Source organism: Thalassophryne amazonica, chromosome 4, assembly GCF_902500255.1.
Source record: "Thalassophryne amazonica chromosome 4, fThaAma1.1, whole genome shotgun sequence".
In the NCBI taxonomy this organism is placed as follows: domain Eukaryota; kingdom Metazoa; phylum Chordata; class Actinopteri; order Batrachoidiformes; family Batrachoididae; genus Thalassophryne; species Thalassophryne amazonica.
In genome coordinates this window covers 23,549,676-23,577,022 of record NC_047106.1, presented here as the reverse complement: position 1 = coordinate 23,577,022, position 27,347 = coordinate 23,549,676, and the positions used below count along the sequence as shown (strand labels likewise).

At 42.7% G+C, this 27,347-nt stretch overlaps 1 protein-coding gene across 2 annotated transcripts in view; it reads right to left on the bottom strand.

The window, feature by feature from the left end:
• Nucleotides 1-27,347, bottom strand: part of npas1 (neuronal PAS domain protein 1) — a 120,251-nt gene that overhangs the window by 57,181 nt on the left and 35,723 nt on the right. For both annotated transcript variants that reach the window (XM_034169250.1, XM_034169251.1), the window contains exons 2-3: nt 18,800-18,961; nt 11,871-12,109 (exon numbers count right to left, since the gene is read on the bottom strand). In XM_034169250.1, the coding sequence (XP_034025141.1) occupies nt 11,871-12,109; nt 18,800-18,894 (334 nt within the window). In that variant the 5' untranslated portion in view covers nt 18,895-18,961. The remainder of the gene's footprint in view (nt 1-11,870; nt 12,110-18,799; nt 18,962-27,347) is intronic.

The following is a 27,347-nucleotide window of genomic DNA, read 5'->3' as shown; positions in this document are numbered from 1 at the left end:
CGGGCTCTAGTTTTCACCAAGCAACTGTCGCAAAACTCTCAGTGTACGATTTTTCTTAAAGGTGCATCACAGAGTTTTTTTGATGCCATCTGGTCAGGCTTTAGACTACAAACAAATCAATTTCCTGTTACTGTGTTCTCAAAAAAGATGCAAGCCAGCTCACGTGGGAAATCCACATTTTTACGTTAGCTGCATGTTTATCCACGCTACAGAGTGCTGCTAATTGGTGGAAGTGAGAGCTCGATTTGTGGTGGCACCTGGCCTCCACGAACACTGAACCTATTTTTCCACCAAAGGTTAAAATGCAATATACAGTTCAGTGTAGACATATTTTGATCACAAAGGATATGTGATTCTTTTTTTTTTAATAAAGTATTTTTTAAGATAGTATTTCCCCCCCCATCAAAGACAGTCAAGTGAATCAAGTGAAATGTCTGAAATACCAACAAAAATGTATTTTTTATTACGGGAAAATCATCTTTATTTTATTTATTTATTTGATACAGGAATGTTTGGATATATCAAAGATATTACTCCATGTTGACATAATAGCTTCACACAGTCGCCCATTCAACCAGTCTGCCCATTCTCCTTTGACATCAACAAGGCATTTTCCTCCACACAACTGCCGCTCACTGGATATCTTCTCTTTTTCCGACCATTCTCTATAAACTCTAGAGATGGTTATCCGTGAAAATCCCGGTGGATCAGCAGTTTCTGAAATACTCAAACCAGCCCGCCTGGCATCAACAACCATGCCACACAATCAAAGTCACTTAAATCCCCTTTCTTCCCCATTCTGATGCACGGTTTGAACTTCAGCAAGTCATCGTCATCCCGTCTAGATGCCTAAACGCAGAGAGTTGCTGCCATGTGACTGGCTGATTATCTATTCATATAACAAGCAATTGAACAGGTGTGCCTAATAAAGTGGCTGGTGGGTGTATATCACGGTTTGGTTCATTGGAGAGGTTTAAGGTCTAATGCAGCAGCAGGTAACGGTGGACTAATAGTACAGAAGCAGTCGTGCGACCAGAAGGTCATTTGTTTGTGTCTCCTGATCAAACTGATAAATAGTTGTTTTCATTAATTTAGCAAAATATTCAACAACCAACCAACAAAGATGTGAACCATCACCATTTCTACTCGGAAAAAAGAAGCTTTGAACTTGCATGAACAGTTTCATACGTTTATTTCCGTAAAGGTACAAATTTAAAGCAAAGAAGATGAAACCGGGCACGCTCGTTTGAAGTCAAGACAAACATCTCATCTTTTACGGGTTAACTGCTGACAAGAGGACATAAGTCCTGCTAACTAAATATGAAAATAAAGATCTCCAGTGGATTACGCTGCCTTATTCCAAATGCTCACAGTACTGCAAAAGACTTGCATTTCTGGAAACAGTAACATCTAAAAACACAGGTAAAGAGAAAGAGAAAAAACAAAACAACCCGTCCCCCAAAGCAGAATTTACCCATTACAGAAAGGCTTTGAAATATAAATGATTTCAAATAAAAGGGTGAGTCCTTGAATATGCTCTGCAAACAGGTATACATACACACACAGAATAGGAATGGGCCATTTTACTTTTCCTCCCTACAGCCTTTCCTTTTGCATTGCTCCTCCTTTGCACAATCATTCTCTCTCTCTCCTCTTTTCCTCTCTCGCTCTCTCAATCTCTCCCTCTCTCTTTCTCTCTGTGAAGGTCGTGCAATTGATTTTCTTCTGTCTATTCATTTTTCAAGACTGGCTTTGAAACGTGGGAAGCAGACAAAAGCCACACTGGCCCCTCCCCTTCTCTCCATCCCTTTCCTCTCCTGCACCCTCCTCCAACCATCCTTCCCTCCTCGCTGGCCCTCACCCATCCGAGTGGAGGAATGCAACGGGGGGCAGCGGCCCTATACTTTCCCCCATCTCTCTCTGTATTCCTTCTACATTTGTCCCGTCCCCTCTTTTCCCCTCCTCTGCTCCCTTTCAGCTGGATCTCTGACCACATTCCACTAACGGAATTAAAGTCATGCATCACACTTAAAACCCTGCCAATGCATTGTGGGTAGACTTGTTCAAACTGATGTCCAAATTAGCATCGCATTTTCAGCCTCGGCCCCGTAGAGACTGTGCGGCCTGCTTGTGAAATCTCCAAATGCGTAATAAGATACTTACGCCGTCTGTCGGGTGCCTCGCGATATTTCACGACCTTCGTGCAGCTGTTTGCGCGGCTTTGTACAGTTATGGTTCACATTTGTGCGAAAAGCGGTTATTGTTGGATACAGCTCACATCAATTTTCTATCGCGTTTCCAGTTCACGTGCAGGATGGCGGGTCTAACCTGCGCTACCTACTTCTCAAAACATTGGGTAATTTCGATCAAGGCCGGGGAAAAGCTGAAACACAATTCGCTGTGCACAGTCAAGGCTGGCTGAAGAATGGATAACACATATTCAGATTGTGTAGCGCTGCACGGCTGATTTGATATTGCTGGGTTCCAATGAATTCACACATAGCCGTGTTTATGTTCTCACACATCACACTGTACAACACAACACAGCCCACAGAGTGCAAAGCTTGAGATTCAATGAGATAATGCAGTGATCAACATGAGATACCGACTAAACCACTAAAACAACTAGGAAAAACCTACCCAACAGGCTGTGTGTGTATGTGTGTGTGTGTGCGCAGTTGCCGCTTACATACACATGCCATGATCACTACAGTGAGATATGCACACCTCAATGTCTGCCTGCATATCCTGAAATGTGAAGCCAAAATGTCTACATCAACACCTAGTGGCCGACCACAGGAAAACAAAAAACATGAAATTTTCCCTGCCTCTAAGGAGATGTTGCACCACAGAATGGTAGCTTCTATATAATCAAGCAGCGATGGTATTTTGAAATAAGAACATAGTGATTATTTATGCTTCTGGGTGGTCTGATGCTAATGTGTTGAAGCTGCTCTATACACAGGCAGAGTCTCCGATTCTTTCCCAGTCAATTTTGCCGTTCATCTTTGATGTGGTCTGGCTCGTACTCTGTTCAATGCTTGCATGGACTGGGTGCTGAGTAGGGTTGTGGAGTCCAGCAATGTAGATGCCTTGGTTGGTGAGGAAAGGTTTACTGACCTTCACTTCACGGATGAGCTGTGATCTTTGTGGAATTAAAGGATGCCCTGATTGCAGAGCTTGAAAAGCGGAATGAGGAATCAAATGTCTTGGTTCTCGATTGTCTGGGATCAAGATCTAGACCGGTGGTGTCCAAAGTATTTCAGAAAGGGCCAAGAGGGTGCAGGTTCTCCTTGCAGCCACTGACTCCAGCAGGTGATTTAACTGATGAACTCTGATGAACTGAGATTTTTGGGGCAACATGCTGCTTGCAATCTTTGCACTCGTTATTCTATTTGGGTCCGTCTGTGGCTGAAGCTTGGATCAGGTTTAATAATCCTCTCCCGCCTAACTCTTCTGTATTTTGCTGCACGGTGAAACCAATGATTAAGTTGTGCACATATCATTCATCACAGAACCTACTGTGGACAAACTGTATGAGTTACCTACCAATTCCCATTTAAGTCAAAATGGAAGCCTTGTTACTGTCAAGACATGAAGTTTGTAAAATGTGTAAAAAAAAAATTCTAATTTTGCCTGGGAGGAAAAGGATTACCGAATACTGCAGTGCGAGCACGGTATTGTCATCAGTCATGCATGTGCGCATGAGTCTGTGGACACAATCATTTAAAAAAAAAAATTACTGCATGGATTTTGGCAACTCTGTTTTGAGAAATGTGAAGTTAGCGACACCAGCAACCATAGTCAATTGTCTTCCGGGGGCCAGAGCAGGCGACATTGAAGGAAATTTGAAACTGCTGGCTAAGGCTAAGCGTAAATTTGGTAAGATTGTAATTCACGTCGGCAGTAATGACACTCGGTTACGCCAATCGGAGGTCACTAAAATTAAATCGGTGTGTAACTTTGCAAAAACAATGTCGGACTCTGTAGTTTTCTCTGGGCCCCTCCCCAATCGGACCGGGAGTGACATGTTTAGCCGCATGTTCTCCTTGAATTGCTGGCTGTCTGAGTGGTGTCCAAAAAATGAGGTGGGCTTCATAGATAATTGGCAAAGCTTCTGGGGAAAACCTGGTCTTGTTAGGAGAGACGGCATCCATCCCACTTTGGATGGAGCAGCTCTCATTTCTAGAAATCTGGCCAATTTTCTTAAATCCTCCAAACTGTGACTATCCAGGGTTGGGACCAGGAAGCAGAGTTGTAGTCTTACACACCTCTCTGCAGCTTCTCTCCCCCTGCCATCCCTCATTACCCCATCCCCGTAGAGACGGTGCCTGCTCCCAGACCACCAATAACCAGCAAAATCTATTTAAGCATAAAAATTCAAAAAGAAAAAATAATATAGCACCTTCAACTGCACCACAGACTAAAACAGTTAAATGTGGTCTATTAAACATTAGGTCTCTCTCTTCTAAGTCCCTGTTGGTAAATGATATAATAATTGATCAACATATTGATTTATTCTGCCTAACAGAAACCTGGTTACAGCAGGATGAATATGTTAGTTTAAATGAGTCAACACCCCCGAGTCACACTAACTGTCAGAATGCTCGTAGCACGGGCTGGGGCGGAGGATTAGCAGCAATCTTCCATTCCAGCTTATTAATTAATCAAAAACCCAGACAGAGCTTTAATTCATTTGAAAGCTTGTCTCTTAGTCTTGTCCATCCAAATTGGAAGTCCCAAAAACCAGTTTATTTGTTATTATCTATCGTCCACCTGGTCGTTACTGTGAGTTTCTCTGTGAATTTTCAGACCTTTTGTCTGACTTAGTGCTTAGCTCAGATAAGATAATTATAGTGGGCGATTTTAACATCCACTCAGATGCTGAGAATGACAGCCTCAACACTGCATTTAATCTATTATTAGACTCTATTGGCTTTGCTCAAAAAGTAAATGAGTCCACCCACCACTTTAATCATATCTTAGATCTTGTTCTGACTTATGGTATGGAAATAGAAGACTTAACAGTATTCCCTGAAAACTCCCTTCTGTCTGATCATTTCTTAATAACATTACATTTACTCTGATGGACTACCCAGCAGTGGGGAATAAGTTTCATTACACTAGAAGTCTTTCAGAAAGCGCTGTAACTAGGTTTAAGGATATGATTCCTTCTTTATGTTCTCTAATGCCATATACCAACACAGTGCAGAGTAGCTACCTAAACTCTGTAAGGGAGATAGAGTATCTCGTCAATAGTTTTACATCCTCATTGAAGACAACTTTGGATGCTGTAGCTCCTCTGAAAAAGAGAGCTTTAAATCAGAAGTGTCTGACTCCGTGGTATAACTCACAAACTCGTAGCTTAAAGCAGATAACCCGTAAGTTGGAGAGGAAATGGCGTCTCACTAATTTAGAAGATCTTCACTTAGCCTGGAAAAAGAGTCTGTTGCTCTATAAAAAAGCCCTCCGTAAAACTAGGACATCTTTCTACTCATCACTAATTGAAGAAAATAAGAACAACCCCAGGTTTCTTTTCAGCACTGTAGCCAGGCTGACAAAGAGTCAGAGCTCTATTGAGCTGAATATTACATTAACTTTAACTAGTAATGACTTCATGACTTTCTTTGCTAACAAAATTTTAACTATTAGAGAAAAAATTACTCATAACCATCCCAAAGACGTATCGTTATCTTTGGCTGCTTTCAGTGATGCCGGTATTTGGTTAGACTCTTTCTCTCCGATTGTTCTGTCTGAGTTATTTTCATTAGTTACTTCATCCAAACTATCAACATGTTTATTAGACCCCATTCCTACCAGGCTGCTCAAGGAAGCCCTACCATTATTTAATGCTTCGATCTTAAATATGATCAATCTATCTTTGTTAGTTGGCTATGTACCACAGGCTTTTAAGGTGGCAGTAATTAAACCATTACTTAAAAAGCCATCACTTGACCCAGCTATCTTAGCTAATTATAGGCCAATCTCCAACCTTCCTTTTCTCTCAAAAATTCTTGAAAGGGTAGTTGTAAAACAGCTAACTGATCATCTGCAGAGGAATGGTCTATTTGAAGAGTTTCAGTCAGGTTTTAGAATTCATCATAGTACAGAAACAGCATTAGTGAAGGTTACAAATGATCTTCTTATGGCCACGGACAGTGGACTCATCTCTGTGCTTGTTCTGTTAGACCTCAGTGCTGCTTTTGATACTGTTGACCATCAAATTTTATTACAGAGATTAGAGCATGCCATAGGTATTAAAGGCACTGCGCTGCGGTGGTTTGAATCATATTTGTTTAATAGATTACAATTTGTTCATGTAAATGGGGAATCTTCTTCACAGACTAAAGTTAATTATGGAGTTCCACAAGGTTCTGTGCTAGGACCAATTTTATTTACTTTATACATGCTTCCCTTAGGCAGTATTATTAGACGGTATTGCTTAAATTTTCATTGTTACGCAGATGATACCCAGCTTTATCTATCCATGAAGCCAGAGGACACACACCAATTAGCTAAACTGCAGGATTGTCTTACAGACATAAAGACATGGATGACCTCTAATTTCCTGCTTTTAAACTCAGATAAATCTGAAGTTATTGTACTTGGCCCCACAAATCTTAGAAACATGGTGTCTAACCAGATCCTTACTCTGGATGGCATTACCCTGACCTCTAGTAATACTGTGAGAAATCTTGGAGTCATTTTTGATCAGGATATGTCATTCAAAGCGCATATTAAACAAATATGTAGGACTGCTTTTTTGCATTTACGCAATATCTCTAAAATCAGAAAGGTCTTGTCTCAGAGTGATGCTGAAAAACTAATTCATGCATTTATTTCCTCTAGGCTGGACTATTGTAATTCATTATTATCAGGTTGTCCTAAAAGTTCCCTAAAAAGCCTTCAGTTAATTCAAAATGCTGCAGCTAGAGTACTGACGGGGACTAGAAGGAGAGAGCATATCTCACCCATATTGGCCTCATCTTCATTGGCTTCCTGTTAATTCTAGAATAGAATTTAAAATTCTTCTTCTTACTTATAAGGTTTTGAATAATCAGGTCCCATCTTATCTTAGGGACCTCGTAGTACCATATCACCCCAATAGAGCGCTTCGCTCTCAGACTGCAGGCTTACTTGTAGTTCCTAGGGTTTGTAAGAGTAGAATGGGAGGCAGAGCCTTCAGCTTTCAGGCTCCTCTCCTGTGGAACCAGCTCCCAATTCAGATCAGGGAGACAGACACCCTCTCTACTTTTAAGATTAGGCTTAAAACTTTCCTTTTTGCTAAAGCTTATAGTTATGGCTGGATCAGGTGACCCTAAACCATCCCTTAGTTATGCTGCTATAGACGTAGACTGCTGGGGGGTTCCTATGATGCACTGTTTCTTTCTCTTTTTGCTCTGTATGCACCACTCTGCATTTAATCATTAGTGATCGATCTCTGCTCCCCTCCACAGCATGTCTTTTTCCTGGTTCTCTCCCTCAGCCCCAACCAGTCCCAGCAGAAGACTGCCCCTCCCTGAGCCTGGTTCTGCTGGAGGTTTCTTCCTGTTAAAAGGGAGTTTTTCCTTCCCACTGTAGCCAAGTGCTTGCTCACAGGGGGTCGTTTTGACCGTTGGGGTTTTACATAATTGTTGTATGGCCTTGCCTTGCAATATGGAGCGCCTTGGGGCAGCTGTTTGTTGTGATTTGGCGCTATATAAAAAAAAATTGATTGATTGATTGAATTGATTGATTTTCACCAAAGCTGGGGGGACTATCACTTGGGTAAGTGTCTCCAGATAATTAACTTTTGGGATATATAGATCAAAAGTTAAGAACAAGGCAAATATCCAAGGGCTGACTGACAACTTTTGAGCCTGATCCAGAAAACGTAGGGTGTGGTTCTCCATCTTTTGCATTCTGAGAAGCCAACATTTCTTGAGAATGTGTGAAATTTTGACTCACTGGGTGCAATGTTAAGAAATGTTGCATCGTGCATTGTCTGCTATGACATTTTGACATGGGGCCCATTTCTCTGTGCAAGATCCAGCATGCAGGTGCCTGAGTGTTGAGGTCCCCGGTGGCTGGAGGCCAAGGGGATGCCCACGTTTCACCTGGCTGCAACAGATAGATGGTTATTTTAGAGATGTGGGAATGGAACAGTTGTCTGCCTGGGTGGTTGCCATCCAGAATCCAAGGCAGTTCCGGGGTGTTGCAGATGCTGCAAAGCGCAGCATCAGAGCATGCTCCCAGACTTGACTTGTGATTAATTGGTATTAGTGACTTCATGGTAAAGTGACAAACAAGTCATGACGTGACATCATATATAGTATTACCTCAACAAATGTAGCTAGAGAGATGATCATAAAGTTTTATTGACCAGCAAACACTTTCTCATCTCATTTTGTACAAATGAAGTCGAAAGTCATAAAGCCAGAAAAACTTTTTTTTTTAATGGTTCGTTTTCATAATATAAACTTATATCTAAATGTGCAGGTATCAGCCCTCTGACGCCTTCCATTATGTCTTTGGGTTATGTGGGGGCCTTCCACCCCTGCCTGCCATCTCAGTCTTTTTTTTTCTTTTTTTTTGTAAATTCAGGTTTGCACAATTGCATTTTTTTTTATCTTTGCCAAAAAAAAAACCCATTATTTATTCATGCATGCACTGAATTGTTGCAAAACCCACATTAACATAACATGCCAACAAGTGGGAAAAAAAGAAATCTATATTTTTTTAACTATTTATTATAGGGATCCTGAGTAAGGGTTGTGGCCAAGTGGTTAGTGCACTTGTTTCAGTGCAGAAGGTTCCTGGTTCAAGCCCCACCCTTGCCACATTTCTCCATGTAATGTGGAGTTGCGTAGGGAAGCGGCATCCGGCATGAAACTTGTGCCAATTTAACATGCAGATCCACCTTGGATTTGCTGTGGCAACCCCGAGTGCAAAAAACAGAGCAGCCAAATGGTCTTTTATTATATAAGGATCCTTATTTAATCTTTAGAGGAATGTGTAGTACATACTGTCATAAAGCAGCTACACAAAGTGACACAAACATGCAATTAACATTTTTTTTGTTCGTATTTCCTAAAATTAGACAAGAACAGACATGAGTGTGCGCGCACGCACACACACACACACACACACACACACACGCACACTTATAATTGTACTGTAGCTGCATCATGTCCCCTCAGTAACAGTAGCAATTAGACAGGCTGTATAATTACACCGTTCTTGTTATACAGTTAATTTCTGTAATTACAAATCGCACCAATAGTTTCCTCCCTCTTTGTGTGTCGTCTCTTTCTGCCTTTGTCAGGCTCACAAACGCACAGATTCTACTCATGCTTATAAAGGTGGAGGTCACAAATGAAGAAGCCTATATCGAAAGCTGTGGTGCCATTACATGCACATGCATGGCGTGTTTACAGGCGTGTGAATGGGCACATGCTTGTGCGCCTGCATGTACAGAAGCAGTAATTATAGTTGTTAGAGGAGCGTAAATTGTGAAATTTTGTAGTGTTTCATCAAAATGCAGCGGTTTGTTTATATATATATGGACTTCAGCGGTTTGTGCTCATCGACCACACACATCAGCAAATTTATCTCCGCTGTATAATTTTCTTATTGGCTGTGCAGCATAAATTATCTGCAGGGGAAATTACCCATCAAAAACATGTTTCGTTTAATCAGGCGTGCATTTATGTTGGTGGAGTTTTATTTTACTTGATTCAAATAGCAGTAAGTCGGTCACAGACAGCATCTAACAACGCTGTCAGATCCTACCTCACTAAAAACCTCACAGTCTCAGGTTTGGCCCTGGGTGCCACCGTGCAGTGGACGACCCCTCAGCACCATGCCAACCTCCACCCTCCCTGGTTTGCGCTGCTGTGGTTGTAGCTTTTCCAGAAATGAGGATTCACGTGACCTCTTCGTAACACGTGCAACCCTCTGATGGAGGGAGCAGCAGAGTGCAGAAACAAGAGTTCTTCTTCGCTGGTGCCCATCTTTGCAAAGTCATTTACGCCAGCTTAAGCGCCAACCCCAGAAAAAAAATCTGTTGAACACCTACAGTCCCTCCACACACCTTAACATCATGTCCAGGATGTCCACACTGTGTGTCTTAATGTATCTTTATCTTCCAGGATCTAAGGTGGTTCTGTAGTGTGGTGGATGCGGGGACATGCGACACCAGTGCATCCTGCAAGACGTGACCCGAAGGTTTGGGGTTAGTGACATTTATAAAATTTTGACAAGTAACATGTTGATGCTGAAAGACCAATTTTCTGCACATTTCTGGATAGACGTGTAGTTCTTGTGCATATGCAGTAGTGGGCATAGGTTCATATACACCTTTCAGTGACAGATCTACAGGTGGGAAGGGGGACGTTCATGGGGATTACCCCCCCCCACCAAGCCGCTGACCAAAGGTGTGATAAAATATGGGAAGGTTCTTGCATAAACAAAGGCTGATTGATGAACGCTGCCGCATGCAGAATTAGTTACTGCAGTGTTCAGCTCAGCTCATTTGACTGAAGTCACTGTCCTCATAAGATCTACCATGTTTAAAATAAAAAATTATGTATTAAAAATGATGACAAGACTGTCAGTATTTAGTATCCCAGACTGACTGCCTTAGAATGCAGGAACAAGGATTTTGATTGTTAACAATTTCCAGGGTGGCATGGCATCCAACTCATGCACCCCAACAATCACCTGAAGTTAGATCCACCCCTGCCTTGGCTAAAAATGCTCAAACTCAATTTTCCCCAACTGCACATATTCTATTTTATCAAGTGTGCAATATTCTATTTTATCAACTTCATTTCCATACAAAGTTATTTAAAAATAACAGTTGCAAGAGTTTTATTTCAGTTTTTATTCACTAGTTTCCATTTTTAGTGGGTTACTGGTTTACACACACCAAGATAACTACTCTTTAAACAGCATTAATATTCCAAAAGATGGTAGAAATTGATGGAATTACTCGTAAAAGCTTCTGAATGATTAATTACCATAATTTGGGGCTAATTGTGGAACCTTTGGCTGTATTTAAGGGTCTAACTGAAGTACTTTCTTGCATTTAAAAAAGAGTGCATAAAAAACAAACAAACATCTAAGTAACTCAGCCAAGCATCCAAAGTGCTATTCTGACTCCCCATGAGTCATAAAGATTCACCATAAAGATTCACATGGAGCAAATATACATCATTTACACAAAAACATTAGAATGTTGGCAACAAACAGACTTTACATCACTGAAGAAGGAGGCCCAAATTAACAGCTAGGAATGAAAAGCTGTTGTTTTAAAGGTGCACTAGAATGCCAGGATAAAATAATGAAGGAGTTTGAGTATGATCAATCCCCAAAGTGTCAGTTATCTTGGTCACTTTGCATAAAAGTCATGTTCTTTCAAAATTATGCTCCAAATGGTATGGTCTGCCTGCGACAGACTGGCGTCCTGTCCTGGGTGTACCCGCCTCGCGCTCTATGACTGCTGGGATAGGCTCCAGCACCCCGCGACCCTTAATTGGACTAAGCGGTAGAAGATGAATGAATGAATGAATGGCATGGTCTGTTGGTGAAGTAGGCCTCCAGGCCAAATGTCTTTTCCTTATTTGGCCAAGACATGTTGGGGAAGACGACTGGATCAATAGTCTTCCCCAAGATAACTGAAACTTTGGAGAATAATCTTACACAGAATGACGTTTTTGTAGGATTTATTACAATTTTTATGGGTTCTGGGATTTTTTAAGGTCACGCTGTATGACATAAAGAAACGGCTCTAGCATTTCTTTTTAATATGGTGCGTTCTCTGGTGACTAAAAAGAGCTGACAGCATTAAATCTCTCCATCTTTCCTTGCAAGTATTTCACAGTACTCACCTTTGCTGCAGTTGCTGTCTCCCTCCAGCAGAGGGCTCCAGGGCGGGTCACCCTGGCTGGCAAAGGTGCGCATGTGCAGGTAGCTGATGGTGAGCCGGATGACCGAAGCTTTGTCCAGCTGGCTGGTGATGGCTCCAGGGAGAGGCAGCATCTTGGCCAACTCAAAGAACTCAAAGTTCTCTTTCCCCCGTCGAGAGCGAGCTGCATTACGAGACTTCTCCTTACGCAAGTTCTGAAGGCTGCGAGATGAGCAGGGTGGATTAAAGGTGGAGAAGAAGGGGGCAGGGGGTGCGGAAGCAGGTGTGGTGGGGTTATGGCATGGAAATGGCAGAAATGGATCAAACAGGTGACAGCGGGGAGGACAGAAAATAAGACAAGGGCAGAGAAAGTCTTAAAGGTATCAGGATGGCCGCTTACTGACCACATTTTGATTGATTCAGGTTCTGTCCAAATGACCTGAGCACCAATCCAGAAAAGCCATTTCATAAATACATGTAACGGCTGCGACAACTCGAATAGAACAATCTCTATTCTGAACCATCACTTGCAGATCGGCCTGGTAATTACAGACAAACTCCCTTCTTCTATCTGGCACCGCAGAGTCCTAATAATGCCATTTGCTCTAAAATCCATATGTGAGCGCACATGCGCGCATGCACACACACACAGACATACGATGTCTCTCAATTTCCCTCCCACTCTCTCGCCACCTCTCTCTCATCTGGTCCCGGACTAGTGAGCTGAAGCCGTGGTTGAGGGATCAATAGTAGAGGGAGGTGCAGGGTGACAGAGGGGGGCCGGGGCTCAGGTAGCCTGTCTCTCTGATTGGGTATTGACTCTCCTCAATGGGGCCTGAGTGGTGGAATTATGTTGTCACAGCCACTTCACAATTTGAGTCCGTGCTGCGCAGGAATAAAGTGAGGGAGTGAGACGGAATGAGAACGAGGGAAAGCAGAAGCAGCATTTCTCCCTCGTGTCCCTGCTGCTGATTCTCATCTTGAAGAAAGACCACCAGCGGTGTGCGGGTCTGCCAGTGTGTGCATATGTGTGTGTGTGTATTTATTTTTCAATGAATACTTTTTAATGCATTCAACACTAGCTGGAACAGGAGGCTGCATATTAAAAACGAAATAACTTCAGACTTTCAGATTTAGAAATTGTCACTTTGGTTTCACATATCAAAGTCCAGTGGTTAAACCAGAATTTAACAACTTTGTTGCTAGATTTTGTGACTTGTTGACTTTTACTAGTGATTAAGAATGTGATCTCGTGACTAGCAAAAGTCTGGCAAATTTTATTCCACACAAAGCAGCAAGTTGAATATATATATATATATATATGTAGTGTTGCAGTGCCATTTGACTCTCGAACGGCATGACGGGAAACTGAGTTTCCAAGTGTGTCTTAGCATCTTGATGCAATTTTTACCCGTGTGTTACGAATTTCTAATTGGCCACTGTGTTGTCAGTGTGGTGATAATCATCACAAGTAAATACCTAAAATTCTAACTGCAAGGACCGCAAGGAAACTTGTGGCAGAGTATTCCTCCTAGAGGTTAAAATGCACTTTGTTTTGTGCTTCCGCATAATGGTGTACAGAGGCCATGTACCAAGATTTGTTCTGGGAGCTTTGCCACTGAATTAAATTGGTTGCAACAGATGAACAGCTTAAAAATAATAAATCAAACAACCATATAAGATACAATTGTGAGACTTGGTCTAATGCACAACTTAGTCAATTTTCCTAAAAATTTGGGTAAACTTTGTTTGTTCATTCATTCATTTTGTGCTACTTACTTGTCTAGGTCTGGGACTGGGTCACGGTGGAAGTAGACCAGGCAGCTCAACTCACACTTGCCTATCCTTGGCCAAGTCCTCTTGCTCCTGAGGCATTCCTCAGCCATTTGGGAAATATAATCCCTCCAGCGTGTCCTGGGTCTTCCCCAGGGCCTCCTCCCAGTTGGACGTGCCTGGAAGACCTCTCTAAGTAGACAATTAGGGAGCATTCTCCCCTTATGCCCAGAACTATCTAGACTGGCTCGATGCGAAGAAGCAGCAGCTCTACTCTTCATTACTCCCAGATATTCAAGCTTCTCACCCTGTCCCTGAGTGTAAATGACAGAGTGACCTGACACAGAAATTAAACATTTTGGCCCCTTGAATCTGCAATCTTGTTCTTGTGATCATTACCCTGAGCTCAGGACCATAGGTGAGGATGAGTGCAAATCAACTGGTAAATCGAGAGTCTCACCTTCTAGCTCAGCTCCTTCTTCACCACGCTGGTCCAGTACAGCATCCGTAAAACATTAAACGCAACCCCAATCCATCTATCAAGCTCACACTCCAACTTAGCCCCACTCATGAACAAGACCCCGAGATATTTAAGCCTCTCCATTTTAGGCAAAAACTCTCCTCTGACCCAGAGGGGACAATCTACCCTTTTCCGATATAGGACCATAGTCTCAAATTTGGTCGTTGCTGATTCTCATCGCAGTTGCTTCACACTCAGCATAAAGCTTGCCCAGTGTACACTGCAGGTCATTGCCCAATGAAGCCAACAAAACCACATCATCTGCAAAAAGCAGAGATTCTAAGGTCACCATATTGGATACCCTCCCGTCCCTGACTGTGCCTTGAAATCCTCTCTATGAACATCACAAACAGGAGCCCTGGTGGAGTTCAACAAATGGACTACATTTATATAGCGCTTTTCCATCTGCATCAGACGCTCAAAGTGCTTTACAATTATGCCTCACATTCACCCATTCACACAGACACACCCACACACCGATGTCAGGCTCCTGCCATGCAAGGCGCTCACTACATACCAGGAGCAACCCGGGGATTAAGGACCTTGCCCAAAGGCCCTTAGTGATTTTCCGGTCAGGCTGGGGTTTGAACTGAGGATCCTCTGGTCTGAAGCCCAACGCTTAACCTCTAGACCATCACCAACACCCACTGTGAACAGGTCTGATATGACACTGAGAATGCGGACACAGCTCTGCATTCTTAGCATCCATGAGGGTCATGAGGGGGGCTGGAGCCTATCTCAGCAGTCGCAGGGCGTGAGGCGGGGCACACCCTGGACAGGACGCCAGTTTGTCGCAGGGCCACATATAGACAAACAAACACATTCACACCCACATGCACACCTGTCGACAATTTAAAGTTTCCAATTCACCTAACCTGTATGTCTTTGGATGTGGGTGGAAGTCAAAGCACTCAGAGGGAACCCACACAAACATGGGGAGAACATGCAAACTCCACACAGAAAAGGCAGGAAGCAATCCCTCCACCTTCTTGCTGTGAGGCATCAGTGCTAACCACCAAGCCACCGTGCGGCCCTTTTGTTAGCATCTCATCATCAAAATTTGTGGCTTTTTTTTTTGGACCAAGGAATACATGAGGGTCTGATTTTTGAAAATTGGGAAGAGACTTCAAGAGTTGCATGAGGAAACACACTCTATTGTTGGATCTACAGCGCTGGAGAAACAGACATGAAACTTTATGGAAAGAATGACAGGACTGTTTTTACCATACTCATACAGTGCTGACATGAAACGGAAAGATCAAAAGTCTACATAATGATAAGTGTAGACTCTTGATCTACATTTTCATTCTGAAGAGACTTTTTAACTGATGAACTGCAACACTATGTGTATGCAGCGCGTCCAGAAAGTATTCACAGCGTTTCACTTTTTCCACATTTTGTTATGTTACAGCCTTATTCCAAAATGGAATAAAATTAATTTTTCCCCCTCAAAATTCTACCCACAACACCCCATAATGACAACATGAAAATTTTTTTTTTTTTAATTTATTAAAAATAAAAAACCTAACAAATCACATGTACGTAAGTATTCACACCCTTTACTTGGTACTTTGTTAATGTAACCTTGGCAACAATTACAGCCTCAAGTCTTCTTGAATATGATGCCTCAAGCTTGGTGCACCTATATCTGGGCAGTTTTGCTCATTTGTTTTTGCAGCACCTCTCAAGCTCCATCAGGTTGGATGGCGAGTGTCGGTCCACAGCGATTTTCAGATCTCTCCAGAGATGTTCAATCTGATTCAGGTCGGGGTTCTGGCTGGGCCACTCAAGGACATTTACAGAGTTGTCCTTAAGCCGCTCCTTTAATATCTTTAATGTCTCACTAAAAGATGACCGGTTGCCTGAGTCTGAGGTCAAGAGTGCTCTGGAGCAGGTTTTCATCCAGGATGTCTCTGTACACTGCTACATTCATCATTCCCTCAATCCTGACTAGTCTCCCAGTTCCTGCTGCTGACAAACATCCCCACAGCATGATGCTGTCACCACCATGCTTCACTGTAGTGATGGTGCCTGGTTTCCTACAAACATGATGCCTAGCATCCAGAGAATTTTGTTTCTCATGGTCTGAGAGTCCTTCAGGTGACTTCTGGCAAACTGTACGTGGGCTGCCATGTGCCATTTATTAAGAAGTGACTTCCGTCTGGCCACTCTACCATACAGGCCTGATTGGTGGATTGCTGCAGAAATGACTGTGCTTCTGGAAGGTTCTCTTCTCTCCACAGAGGAATGCTGGAGCTCTGACAGAGTGACAATGAAGTTCTTGGTCACCTCCCTGACTAAGGTCCTTCTCCCCCGATCGCTCAGTTTAGACGGGTGGCCAGTTCTAGGAAGAATCCTGTTGGATCCGAACTTCTTCCATTTAAGGATGATGGAGGCCACTGTGCTTATTGGGATCTTCAAAACAGCAGAAATGTTTCTGTACAGAAATGTGTGCCTCGAGACGTCTACAGACAATTCCTTTGATTTCATGCTTGGTTTGTGCTCTGACATGCAATGTCAACTGTGGGGCCTTATATGTAGACAGGTGTGTGTATTTCCAAATCATATCCAATGAATTGAATTTACCCCAGGTGGATTCCAATTAAGCTGTAGAAACATCTCAAGGATGATCCGTGGAAACAGGATGCACCTGAGCTCAATTTTGAGCTTCATGGCAAAGGCTGTGGATACTTATGTACATATTATTTCTTAGATATTTTTATCTTTAATATATTTGAAAAAACCTAAAACAAACTTTTTCACATTGTCATTATGGGGGTATTGTGTGTAGAATTTTGAGGGGAAAAATGAATTTCATCCATTTTGGAATAAGGCTGTAACATAGCAAAATTTGGAAAAAGTGAAGCACTGTGAATACTTTCCAGATGCACTGTATGTTAGCATTAGTTTCATTAAGCCAAAGAAGTGAAGCAGACCTTTAATTGACTGAAAGTGCCAAAGAAAAAGAGACACAGCTAACAAACACAGGACACCAGAAATCCTGTAGGGAAAAGGTAAACAGGAAAATCACCAGTGTAAAACTAACACGGACAGTGTTAAATAGGTTAAATAAAGTAGGACCAATGTACATATGGTCCTACTCTGGCCAGAGTGGGACCATATGTTCTCTGTCAGTGTTACTTTAACACTGGTGATTTTACTGTGTATGAATAAAATCTGGACATATTTCACGTGAAGGTTTTGCTAGATATCTGTTGGACAGGAAAGACAACACTCACCCAGTTTGGGTGCTAATGTTAGTTATAGTTACAAAGTTTTTACTTTAGCTTTAGCAAAAATATTTTTCCAAGTTGTATGTCGGATATTCTGAGTTCCCAATCCCCAGTAGATGCAGCATGATCTTCGAACCATGCACTTCCTCCTTTATGTTGTATATAAAATATCATGGAGCAAACTTGTTCCAAACAGCATACAAATGTGGACAAACTTGGAAGATTTTGCTCTCTTGGAACTGATGATTTTTTGGAAGATTGCTGCATGCTTCTAGTTCTACATCTAATGTCTCAGCTGCAAGGCAACCTTGCAAATTACTTTCTCTTTAAATCATTTTGGGCTGGGATTCAGATAAGGGTTTTGGGTTTAATTTTTCTGAGATGTATAAAAAATGTGGAAATTTGAACAACAATTCTGCTTCCAGACTACTTACTTTGTGCGCTTCCATAAGTCTTGCACAGTAGCAGAATTCTGATACGGTCCAGATCCAATTCTGGAATATGTGACATTTGTGTACTGCACGGAACACGAAATCTTCCACAAAATAGATACTTCACTAACAATAAAATCAGATGTAATGTTTTTTTTTTACATACACTCAAAAAACTGACTTATTGGATTGGATTTCCATCTAATAAATATACAGTATGCAGTCCCAACTAAATTAAATTAAATGATCTTGCATGGATGTGCTTTTTTGAGTTGGGGCTACATAAATTTATTAGATGGAAATTCTGTACATAACTGAAATGAGTTCATCCAATGAGTCTTTTTTTTGGGGGGGGGGGGGGGGTGCAGAAATAAAGGTACTTTAGAATAACTACATTTCATCACAAAGTGAATTTTAAAAATTTTTATTAAATGCACCGCAGAAATAAGCGCATGCTAAGTCAATACAGGGAGCTTTAAGGAATGGGCTAATGGTCCCCGGACCAGTAGTTGGGCATCCCTGCTCTAACACGCTCTAAACCGCTGTTTGCCTGTGTATGTGTGTGTGCTGCAGACTGGAGCTGCCAGCCTCTGTAACATCTCATTATTATACCGCCTTGACCCAAGCCACCAAGAACAATCAATACACACACATTGATTCTGCTTAGTTTTTATATCCGCCTTTAAATGAGTGCCCATTAATAATTTCAGCCAAATTTACTTAATCTCCCTGATGGGGAGGGGATTCGCAGCTACGACGAGATTGACAGAAATACAGTTTACATGCAATACTCTAGACTTCTGGTTGGTGGTTTGTGTTTCAGCGAAAGGAAATTCTTCATCTGGATTTTGGTGCTCACAAGGGTGTTATTGCACAGATTTCACCTTGCACACATTAATTCACGAGCACGAACACAGGCTCAAACAGCATCAGCCTGTGCCTGTGGGTGTCTCACCAGGGCAAGGTGGGAGGCTTGGCCAGTAGTCCTTGTAGGAAATCCCACTCCACACTCACGCACTTCCCCTCACTGACAAAGGGCATGGTCGCCATGCTGCTTCCAATCACGCGCCGACGCTGCTGCTAACGAAGGCTCTGACTGGCTGAGGATCTAACAGACTCAGACCTGGAGATTGGTGACAGAGAGAAAAAGTGAGGGATGAAGAGTGCGAGGATTAGAAAAGGCAAGGAAATGAGTTTTAGTTTCTTGTTGTTCAGCTTTTATTTACTGTTTGTTGGGAATAACCAAACCCCAACCTCTGGTGCTTGAAAATGAAGCCAACTTGGAAGTGCCAAAACCTTCAGCTCCTCGAGATTGGCTGCAAAACTGCGCCACTCCCACATAGAAGCCAACAATGTTAAAATAAGCAACTTTACAGCAAAAATGAACATTGTTAGAGTCCGGTACAAAAATGGTTTTGGATGACAACTGGGGGGGGGCATATATGTGTAACTCATCAGTTCACATTTTTAAGCCAAAAAGTTATGAATAATTAAGGACATGGTTGCTTACAGTGACAGCTATGTGCCAACGAGTCAAGTCCAGGGTTCTGCCAGTAGACATGGCTGCGAACTGCTGTAGACTTGACTGTGTTCATCATTTCTGCATTTTATTGCAATTATTTGCGATAATATTGGTTAGTAGTAGTTAGTAGTAGTAAATTGTACACAGGGCCCATCTAGTAAGTCTGTGCTCCAGTATTTCCATGTAGTGAAATGAAATTTTAGTATCATTTCAATCAGTAGGACTAATCACTGTTACGTCATGATAAACTGTGATCAGAATTTTCAATATAAATACCCAAACCATTCATTATGAATGTACTAGTCCTCAAAAATATGCATTCATAAAACACCTAAACCATGGTTAGCATGTTAGCTTTAACACGGGTAACTCTGAGATAGGGCATGGTCTTGCTGATGCGCCACCTCTTTACCCATACATTGTATGTTGGTCCATTTTATATATATATATATATATATATATATATATATATATATATGAAGTAGCACCCACTAACTTTTGGAAATGATCTGAATCCAGAGGTTCTTTATCACTGTGTGATCAAAATCAGTCACATTGGAGATCAAATGCATCAAGGTTCTCGACCTTGAACCTGATGGTTTTGTGTCTGTTGGCACAGATATGTGATCCAATGAGTGCTCCTATAGCTCACTAAAGTGCACAGACTCCCCAACTAGCAGCATTAAAATGATGATGAAGAACATTTATTAAGCCAAGCACACGCAGCATTTCTACACCAACATCTTATAAAGAACCTTTAATTTTTTAAATGAGCAAATGTGTCTCCGTCACAATTTACTGCATGATTTATTTTCCAACAAAATACTGTTTTCGCCTGGAGTGAGCCTGAACCAATTTTTTTTAAATAAAGAAAAGTGATGACATTTTATCTCCATTTGCAGTTTCCATTCAGCATTTTTAATTTGACAGAATATAATTTGCATTAAAATGCTTGGATGAAAACCCATCTTTTGATTTCTTACTTCATCTATCTGAAAAATTGCATTTCTGTAAATGCATGTCGAAGCTGGAGAGAGAGAGAGAGAGAGAGAGAGAGAGAGAGAGAGAGAGAGAGAGAGAGAGAGAGAGAGAGAGATTTTTATATTCATGAAAATAGAAAGAAAGGAAAAAGGAAACAGCATTGGACAAATGAGAGAAAGAAAAAAGAAAATTAAAAAGGTAAAATAGACAAAATAACAGGCGTAAAGGAAGAAAGTCAATGGAACAAGGAAGGTGGAAATAAAGCAATCAATAAAGAAAAAAGACAGAAAATGTCGAAAATGATGAAAAAGTAAAAAAAAAAAAAAAAGGAAAAGACAGAAAAGGAAAAAGGAACAGGAGAAAAGTAATTATGATGAGAGGAAGAAAGGAAGGAAATGAGTAAATATGAAAAAGAAAGGAAAAATTACCTGAAGAAGGAAAGGAGGAAAAAGATGGAATAAAGAACAGTCACACAAAATTAAAACACAAGACAGCCTAAAGAATGAAAGAAAGAAAGAAAGCAAAACTGTAGTTGATAAAGCACTGAAAAAGAAAAAGAACATCAAGAAAGAAAGAAAGAACGAAAGAGAGATAGAGCAATTAGCAGCCGTATGTGTTGGTGCTCATAAAGGTCGGCGGCTGTTCCCGTGGCGATACACATAAGACAAAACTCTGAGCCTCTTTCAGAGTCTCAATCACGCCGTAAATCACAGATCTCTAAATGTCTCATCTCATTCCTGAGAGAATATTCAACCCGGACTCGAGTGGGAGCTTTAATCAAACGTCTCCAAACACATTCACTCGCGCATGTTGTCGACCGCCTGCAGACTCAGAGCTACAGTCTCCAACGTGCTGAGAGAACTGCCCTGTCCTCTAAAGGGAGACTCTACTCCTCACCCATGTGCTGTCCTCCTCTCGCCTCCCCTCCTCGCTGTGTTGACATTTAAAGGGCTAGGGTGGCCCCGAGCGCAGTGGTGTCACGCCCTCAGGCCCGAGATGCCCCGACCTGCTCGCGCTGACCCTCAGCACAGTCAAATGTGTGAACGGAGAAGCCGACCTCAGATAAGAGGGGTCAGCAGAAAGCAGGCAGGTCTGGCACACATCATATCACCAAAAAAAAAGGCAAATATACGCCTGAAAACTTGTTCAATGAAGGATATTTGCTGGAGGGAAGGTTGGGGCGGCTTCCTCCCACTTCCAAAGACACACAGGTTATGTCAGTTGGAAACTCTTAAAGTGACCACATGTAAGCGTGTATACGAGTTTGTCTATGTGTGTGTCGGCCTTACTGGGATAGGCTCCATTACCCTTATCGGGACTAAGAGGGTTCACAAAATGACCGAATGAATCTTTAGCTCCTTTTGATTCTGAATATTAGGTTTTAATAGCCTTGCATTATGTCTAATGGGGAAAAAAATGCATCCAGCATTAGACAATGTGGATGGATTAGTTGTGTAAACTGGATTAATGTCAGAGTTTTGAATATGAAAGAGGGCTTTTATTTAAAAGGTACTATGAATGATGTTTTTGTTGCTGTTGTTCTTTGGTTACTAGATGTTGCACTTGCGCCAGACTTCAGAACATAAACAAAGCTTCACTCCTCAGCCACTCCTCTTCAAAATAAGAATTAGCATCCAAGTCAGTAAGACCTTATGATGTTGGTAATGTGGTAAATGTGGTTTATTTTCCATCCATCCCTCCATTTTCCAGTTTGGGTCAGGCTGTGGTGCTAAACGTAGACCAGATGTCTCCCTTCCTACAGCTGCTTCTTGGGGATTCAGAGGAATTTAAAAGATATGTCATCCCTCCAGCGTGTTCTAGGTCTTCCCCGGGGCCTCCTCTATATTCAGCCTGGGAAATGTCCAAAAGGGGTCCAGAAGACATCCTAATCAGCTGCCTCCACCCCCCCACTTGGTTCCTGTCAATGTGAAGGAGGAGCAATTCTACCCCGAGCTCCTTACGGATGTCAGAACTCCTTAGATTTACCTTCTCCTTGGGGCATCGACACTGACCAAATATTTTGTCCTTAGCTTCATCTTAAAAACTCACCTTTACTACAACATACCTCGACATTTATCCTTTGGCTTTTAGCCTGCAAAAATGAAGCTTCTGTGACAACGCGATGAACAGAAGACAGGGTCAATCAGGGAGCACCTCACCGCCATGTAATAGCTTCCCCCTTGTCACCTTTTCTATAAACGCCCTATAAATCGGTACATGCTGCCTGCAGCAGGACAGAAGCATCAAACAATTCTGTCAAATTTTCACCGAGTCCATCCCGTCCTTGTATGTTTATCTCTTAGCTGGCCATATCTGTGCTTATCTAATCTGTCCCTCCATCTTTCTGTCTCAGACTATCTCTCCATCCATCTGGGGAGGCACGGGCTGTAATGGGCAGTGGCCTCCACACTAATTATTGAATCAGCACCATAACCTTGTCACAGGTTGGGCGGTCCATTAATGCACCTGCCTAAATAGACCCCCGACAATTTGACTGTTAATGCTGCGGCTAGACAAGTGTCACCCCGACACTCACAGAAAATAAATACATTTTAAAAATTCCAAATTGTCATGCCTGGGGTCCCAGCCAGGAATTTTACAGTCAGCTTTATTATGAAGCTGACTTCATTCCTCAAGTTGAAATGTGAAAAGTGAAAAATACTGATATTTCAGTGATTCATTCATCAAACATATTTAAATACCTCAGCTGTGACTGTTTTTTTTTTAATCACCGGAATCCTTCAGGTTGGTCTGTCCATGTATTAACCAATCTTCATCCGTCCTCATCGTGCTTTGGTGCTGCTCTCTTTACTCACCTCCTCACATCTCCTATGTTTGTTTGTTTTCTTGCTTTTCAAATTCAGTATCAAATCTGCTTTTTACTATTTGTTTTATTTAAAGAATCTCCCTCCAGCTTCACTTTTCAGTCAGCAGGTCTTTCTGCTCGCTGTTTGGCTGATCAAAAAACAACATGCTGATCAAAACTTCATCTATGAACAGAAGTTATGCTGCAGGTATAGGTGCAAGTGATGGCAACACAACAAGCATAAAATTTGCAGGGAAAAAAAAAAACGATAAAGAGAAAGCACTGCTTTACCATCATGCCTGACAGACATACACACACATTTGCTGAGGAGGAAAAGTATCATGTGGCTCATATTTATTGATACGTAGTAAAACTATCAGGCTGGTTGGACACAAATGCACAGCTCGAGCAAACAGCTCGGGTTGTAACAAGACTTTACTTGTGAGGATAGCAGTGGTCGGTACAACAGGATGGACTGGACAGGCTTCACATGGCTGACATGAAAGGTGAAATGGATGCCCATAGACCTTGGGAGATGGAGGCGAACAGACACTGGGTTAATGACTCTGGAAACAGGGAATGGACCAACGAACCTGGGCAAGTTTTCTGGGCTAGTTTTCTGGGCAGTCCTTTCAACGGGAGGTGACGGGTTGAGAGCCAAACTTTCTGACCAGGAGGTAGAGGTGCAGTGGCCCTTTTCCAATCAGCAGCAGTCTTATAGGCCAAGACCGTAGCAGGGCCCTTCTTGCCCTCTCCCAGGTTCATCGGCAGCGGAGAATGAGTCCAAGGGCTAAAAGAACAGAAGAGATGTGAACTGTGGATGAAAACAGAGAAGGTGGATGACCACAAACAACAAGAAAAGGGAAAAAAAAACCAAAGGATGCGAAAGGTAGGCTGTTATGAGGAAGTTCTATCCAAGGCAGTTGAGATGACCATGAGGCAGGATGCTGGGAGGTCAGAATCTAGAGTCCTTTTTCAAGTTCCTGGTTGGAGCTCCTGGTTAAGGCGTTCTGTCTGACCATTGGCTTGTGGATGTAGCCCAAGGCTAAGCTGGCAGTGACCCTGAAGAGGTGGCAGAACTCCCTCTAGAAGTTGGAGACAAATTGAGGGCCCCGATCAGACACGATATCCTGGGGAAAACCATGCAATTTAAATACCTGAGAGAGCATTACCTCGGCTGTTTCTTTAGCCCAGGGAAGCTTAAGCAGAGGGATAAAGTGAGCCGTCTTAGTCAATCTATCTATTACAGTTAACACAACAGCATTACCCTTTGAGGGCGGAAGTCCAGTTACAAAATCCAATGTGCTGTGCAACCAGGGGCAAGACGGAACAGGCAATGGCATTAATGAGCCTGCAGGCGGGCGGTTAGATGTCTTATGACTGGAGGGCAACCTGGAGGAACCGGTTTATTACCTACAGCAGACTTGACCCTAGATTCAATATCCCATGTTAAGGCCGAAACAAAACAGGATGCAGGCAGAATTGTTCCCGGATCGGATGGTGTGTCTATCAAGTCGCCCTGTTGTGAGGTTTGCTATTCTTGGAGCCTGGCCGATAAGAGAACATGAAATCAAAACGGCTTAAGAAAATTGCTCACCTAGTCTGACGTGCATTGAGGCATTTTACGGTTCACAGCTACACTAAATTCTTATGATCTATATAAACCAAGAACAGCATTTGTGCCCCCTCCAACCAGTGACGGCACTCCCCCAAGGCCACTTTGACCACCAACAGTTCCCAGTTCCCAATGCTGCAGTTACACTCAGCAGCAGTAAGTTTTTTTTAGACAGCCTATTTTTAGCCTATTGTCAGAGGAGTTTACTTGCGATAGGACCGCTCCAACACCAACATCAGTAGCATCGACCTCAACCACGAACTGTCGAGTAGGGTCAGGTAGCAGCAGCATGGGAGCGACAGTAAAGCGATGTTTTAGGACCCTAAAAGCCTCGTCGCACCCCAGCGTCCAGACAAACGGTCAGAGAGATGACGTGACCTCATGCAACGGTGCTGCGATCGTAATGAAATTTCGTATGAATTTTTGGTAGAAATTAGCCTAAGCCCAGGAATCTTTGGACCTTCTTCCGTGAGATAGGAACCATCCAATCCCGCACGGCTGCAACCTTTTCAGGGTCCATCTTGATCTCCCCCTCCACAATCACGAATCCCAGAAATGATACTGTAGGTTTGTGAACCTCACTTCTCGGGTTTAACAAAAAGGTTGTGGTGCCACAAGGTCTGGAGAATGGTGTGAACATGATGGGTATGGGTTTTAAGGTTGGGGGAGAATATCAGTATATCATCCAGTTAAACAAAGACAAACATGTTCAGATATTCGCGCAATACATCATCATCTGGTGTTACTGAGGCCAAACGGCATTACTAAATACTCATAGTGTCCAGAAGGCGTGTTAAACATGGTTTTCCATTCAACGCCTTGTTTAATTCTGACTAAATTGCGAAGATCGAGTTTGGCTCCTTCCAATAATTCAAACGAGCAGGAGATAAGAGGCATCGAATAACGATTCTTTACTGTTATGTCGTTGAGCCCGTGATAACCGATGCATGGGCGAAGAGACTTGTCTTTTTCTCTACAGAAAAGAACCCTGTCCGTGAGGGCAACGACGAAGGTCTAATTAAACCAGCCGCAAGGATTTCAGACACAATCATTCTGACAGACTGAGTACGATGAGTAGTATGACCCAATCCATGACCATCCACAGTGCGCACCACCAGAGGGCATGACAGCTTAAACAGCTTAAGATGTAGAGACCTGACAAGAAAAGACAAAATCAAATTTACATCAGAACCAGAATCAACAAAAGCTGACACAGAAACTGACGAATGAATAACTGGATTCTGTCTCATCCGTAATTCCTACTTAAGCCACATGGTGGCACGTTTGGCCTGGCAACTATTAATCAAATGGCCTGATTGTCAACAGTAAAAACAGAGTCCGTCCTCACGGCGCGGTTGCCTGGCCGATGACAGACAAGTGCGACCCAGCTGCATGGGCTCTTTGGTGCTGCAATGTGGCGATTTGTCGCCAATGTGGCTGGAGGGGGACGAGCGGCTCAGTGGTGTGGCAGAGTGTTGATCAGATAACCGAGCCGCATGGTGAGGACAATCCAGTAGGCGTTGGTCGGTCCGGATGGCCAGCGCGATGAGCTCATCGAGGTCCTCGTGGAGGTCTATGACAATGAGCTGGTCCTGGATGTTGTCCGACAGCCCCTGGAAGAAGACATCGCCAGGATACGGAAGTCTATGGCTTAGTCTGTGACTCAGTGGCCACCCTGCTTAAGCCTCCTAAGGGAGCGTGCAGCCTTACTCACCGGAGATGTGTGTTGGAACACCTGTTGCAAGCTTGCTGTGAAAGCCGGAAGAGAAGCACAGGTGGCAGATTGATGACCCCATTCTGCTGTGGCTCATGCTGCAGCACGACCAGTCAGGTGAGTGATCATGAATGCTATCTTTGTCTGGTCGAACGGAAACATTGATGACATTAGTTCAAAGTGAAGCTCACACTGAGTAATGAATGGTCTGACGTCACTGGACTCGCCTGAGAACCATTCAGGTTGAGACAGCTGGTTGCAAAAAAACAGGTTCAGGTACAGAAACCGGTGAGACTGCTGATGGCTTGAACAAACAGCTCTGGTTGTAAAAAGGCTGTACTTGTGAGGATAGCAGGGGTCAGTACACGAGTAGGCAGTCCAGAAAATACAGCAGTACAAAAATCATCAGGATGAGGTATGGTCGAACAAACAGGCAGGAGGTCAGGAACACGATGAGGCAGACAGGACTACGGAACGCAAGCAACAGAGCTGGAGAGAAGGTATAAAGCACATCAATCTGGCGAGGAACTAAAGCACCCAGTAATCTTATATAACCTCAGGTGACAAGCTACAAATCAGGAACAGGTGTGCGTGGAAAGCACCAGAACAAGGGTGTGGCCAGAGAGAGTGAAACACCCACGACCAAGAACCAAGAGACAGTCAAGAGAGATAGAGACAGACAGACCCAAGTAGGAAAATCCAGCAAGAAAAAAACATACAGAAAACCAATGAATCAGAGAAAATAACAAAACAGATCAGAAAAATAAAACCAGATAACAATACAAAAACTCAAACCCTGACAAAAACATGATGTGCACCATAACCAACCCCCGCAGCACCAACTTCATTCCTCTGTCTCAACCTT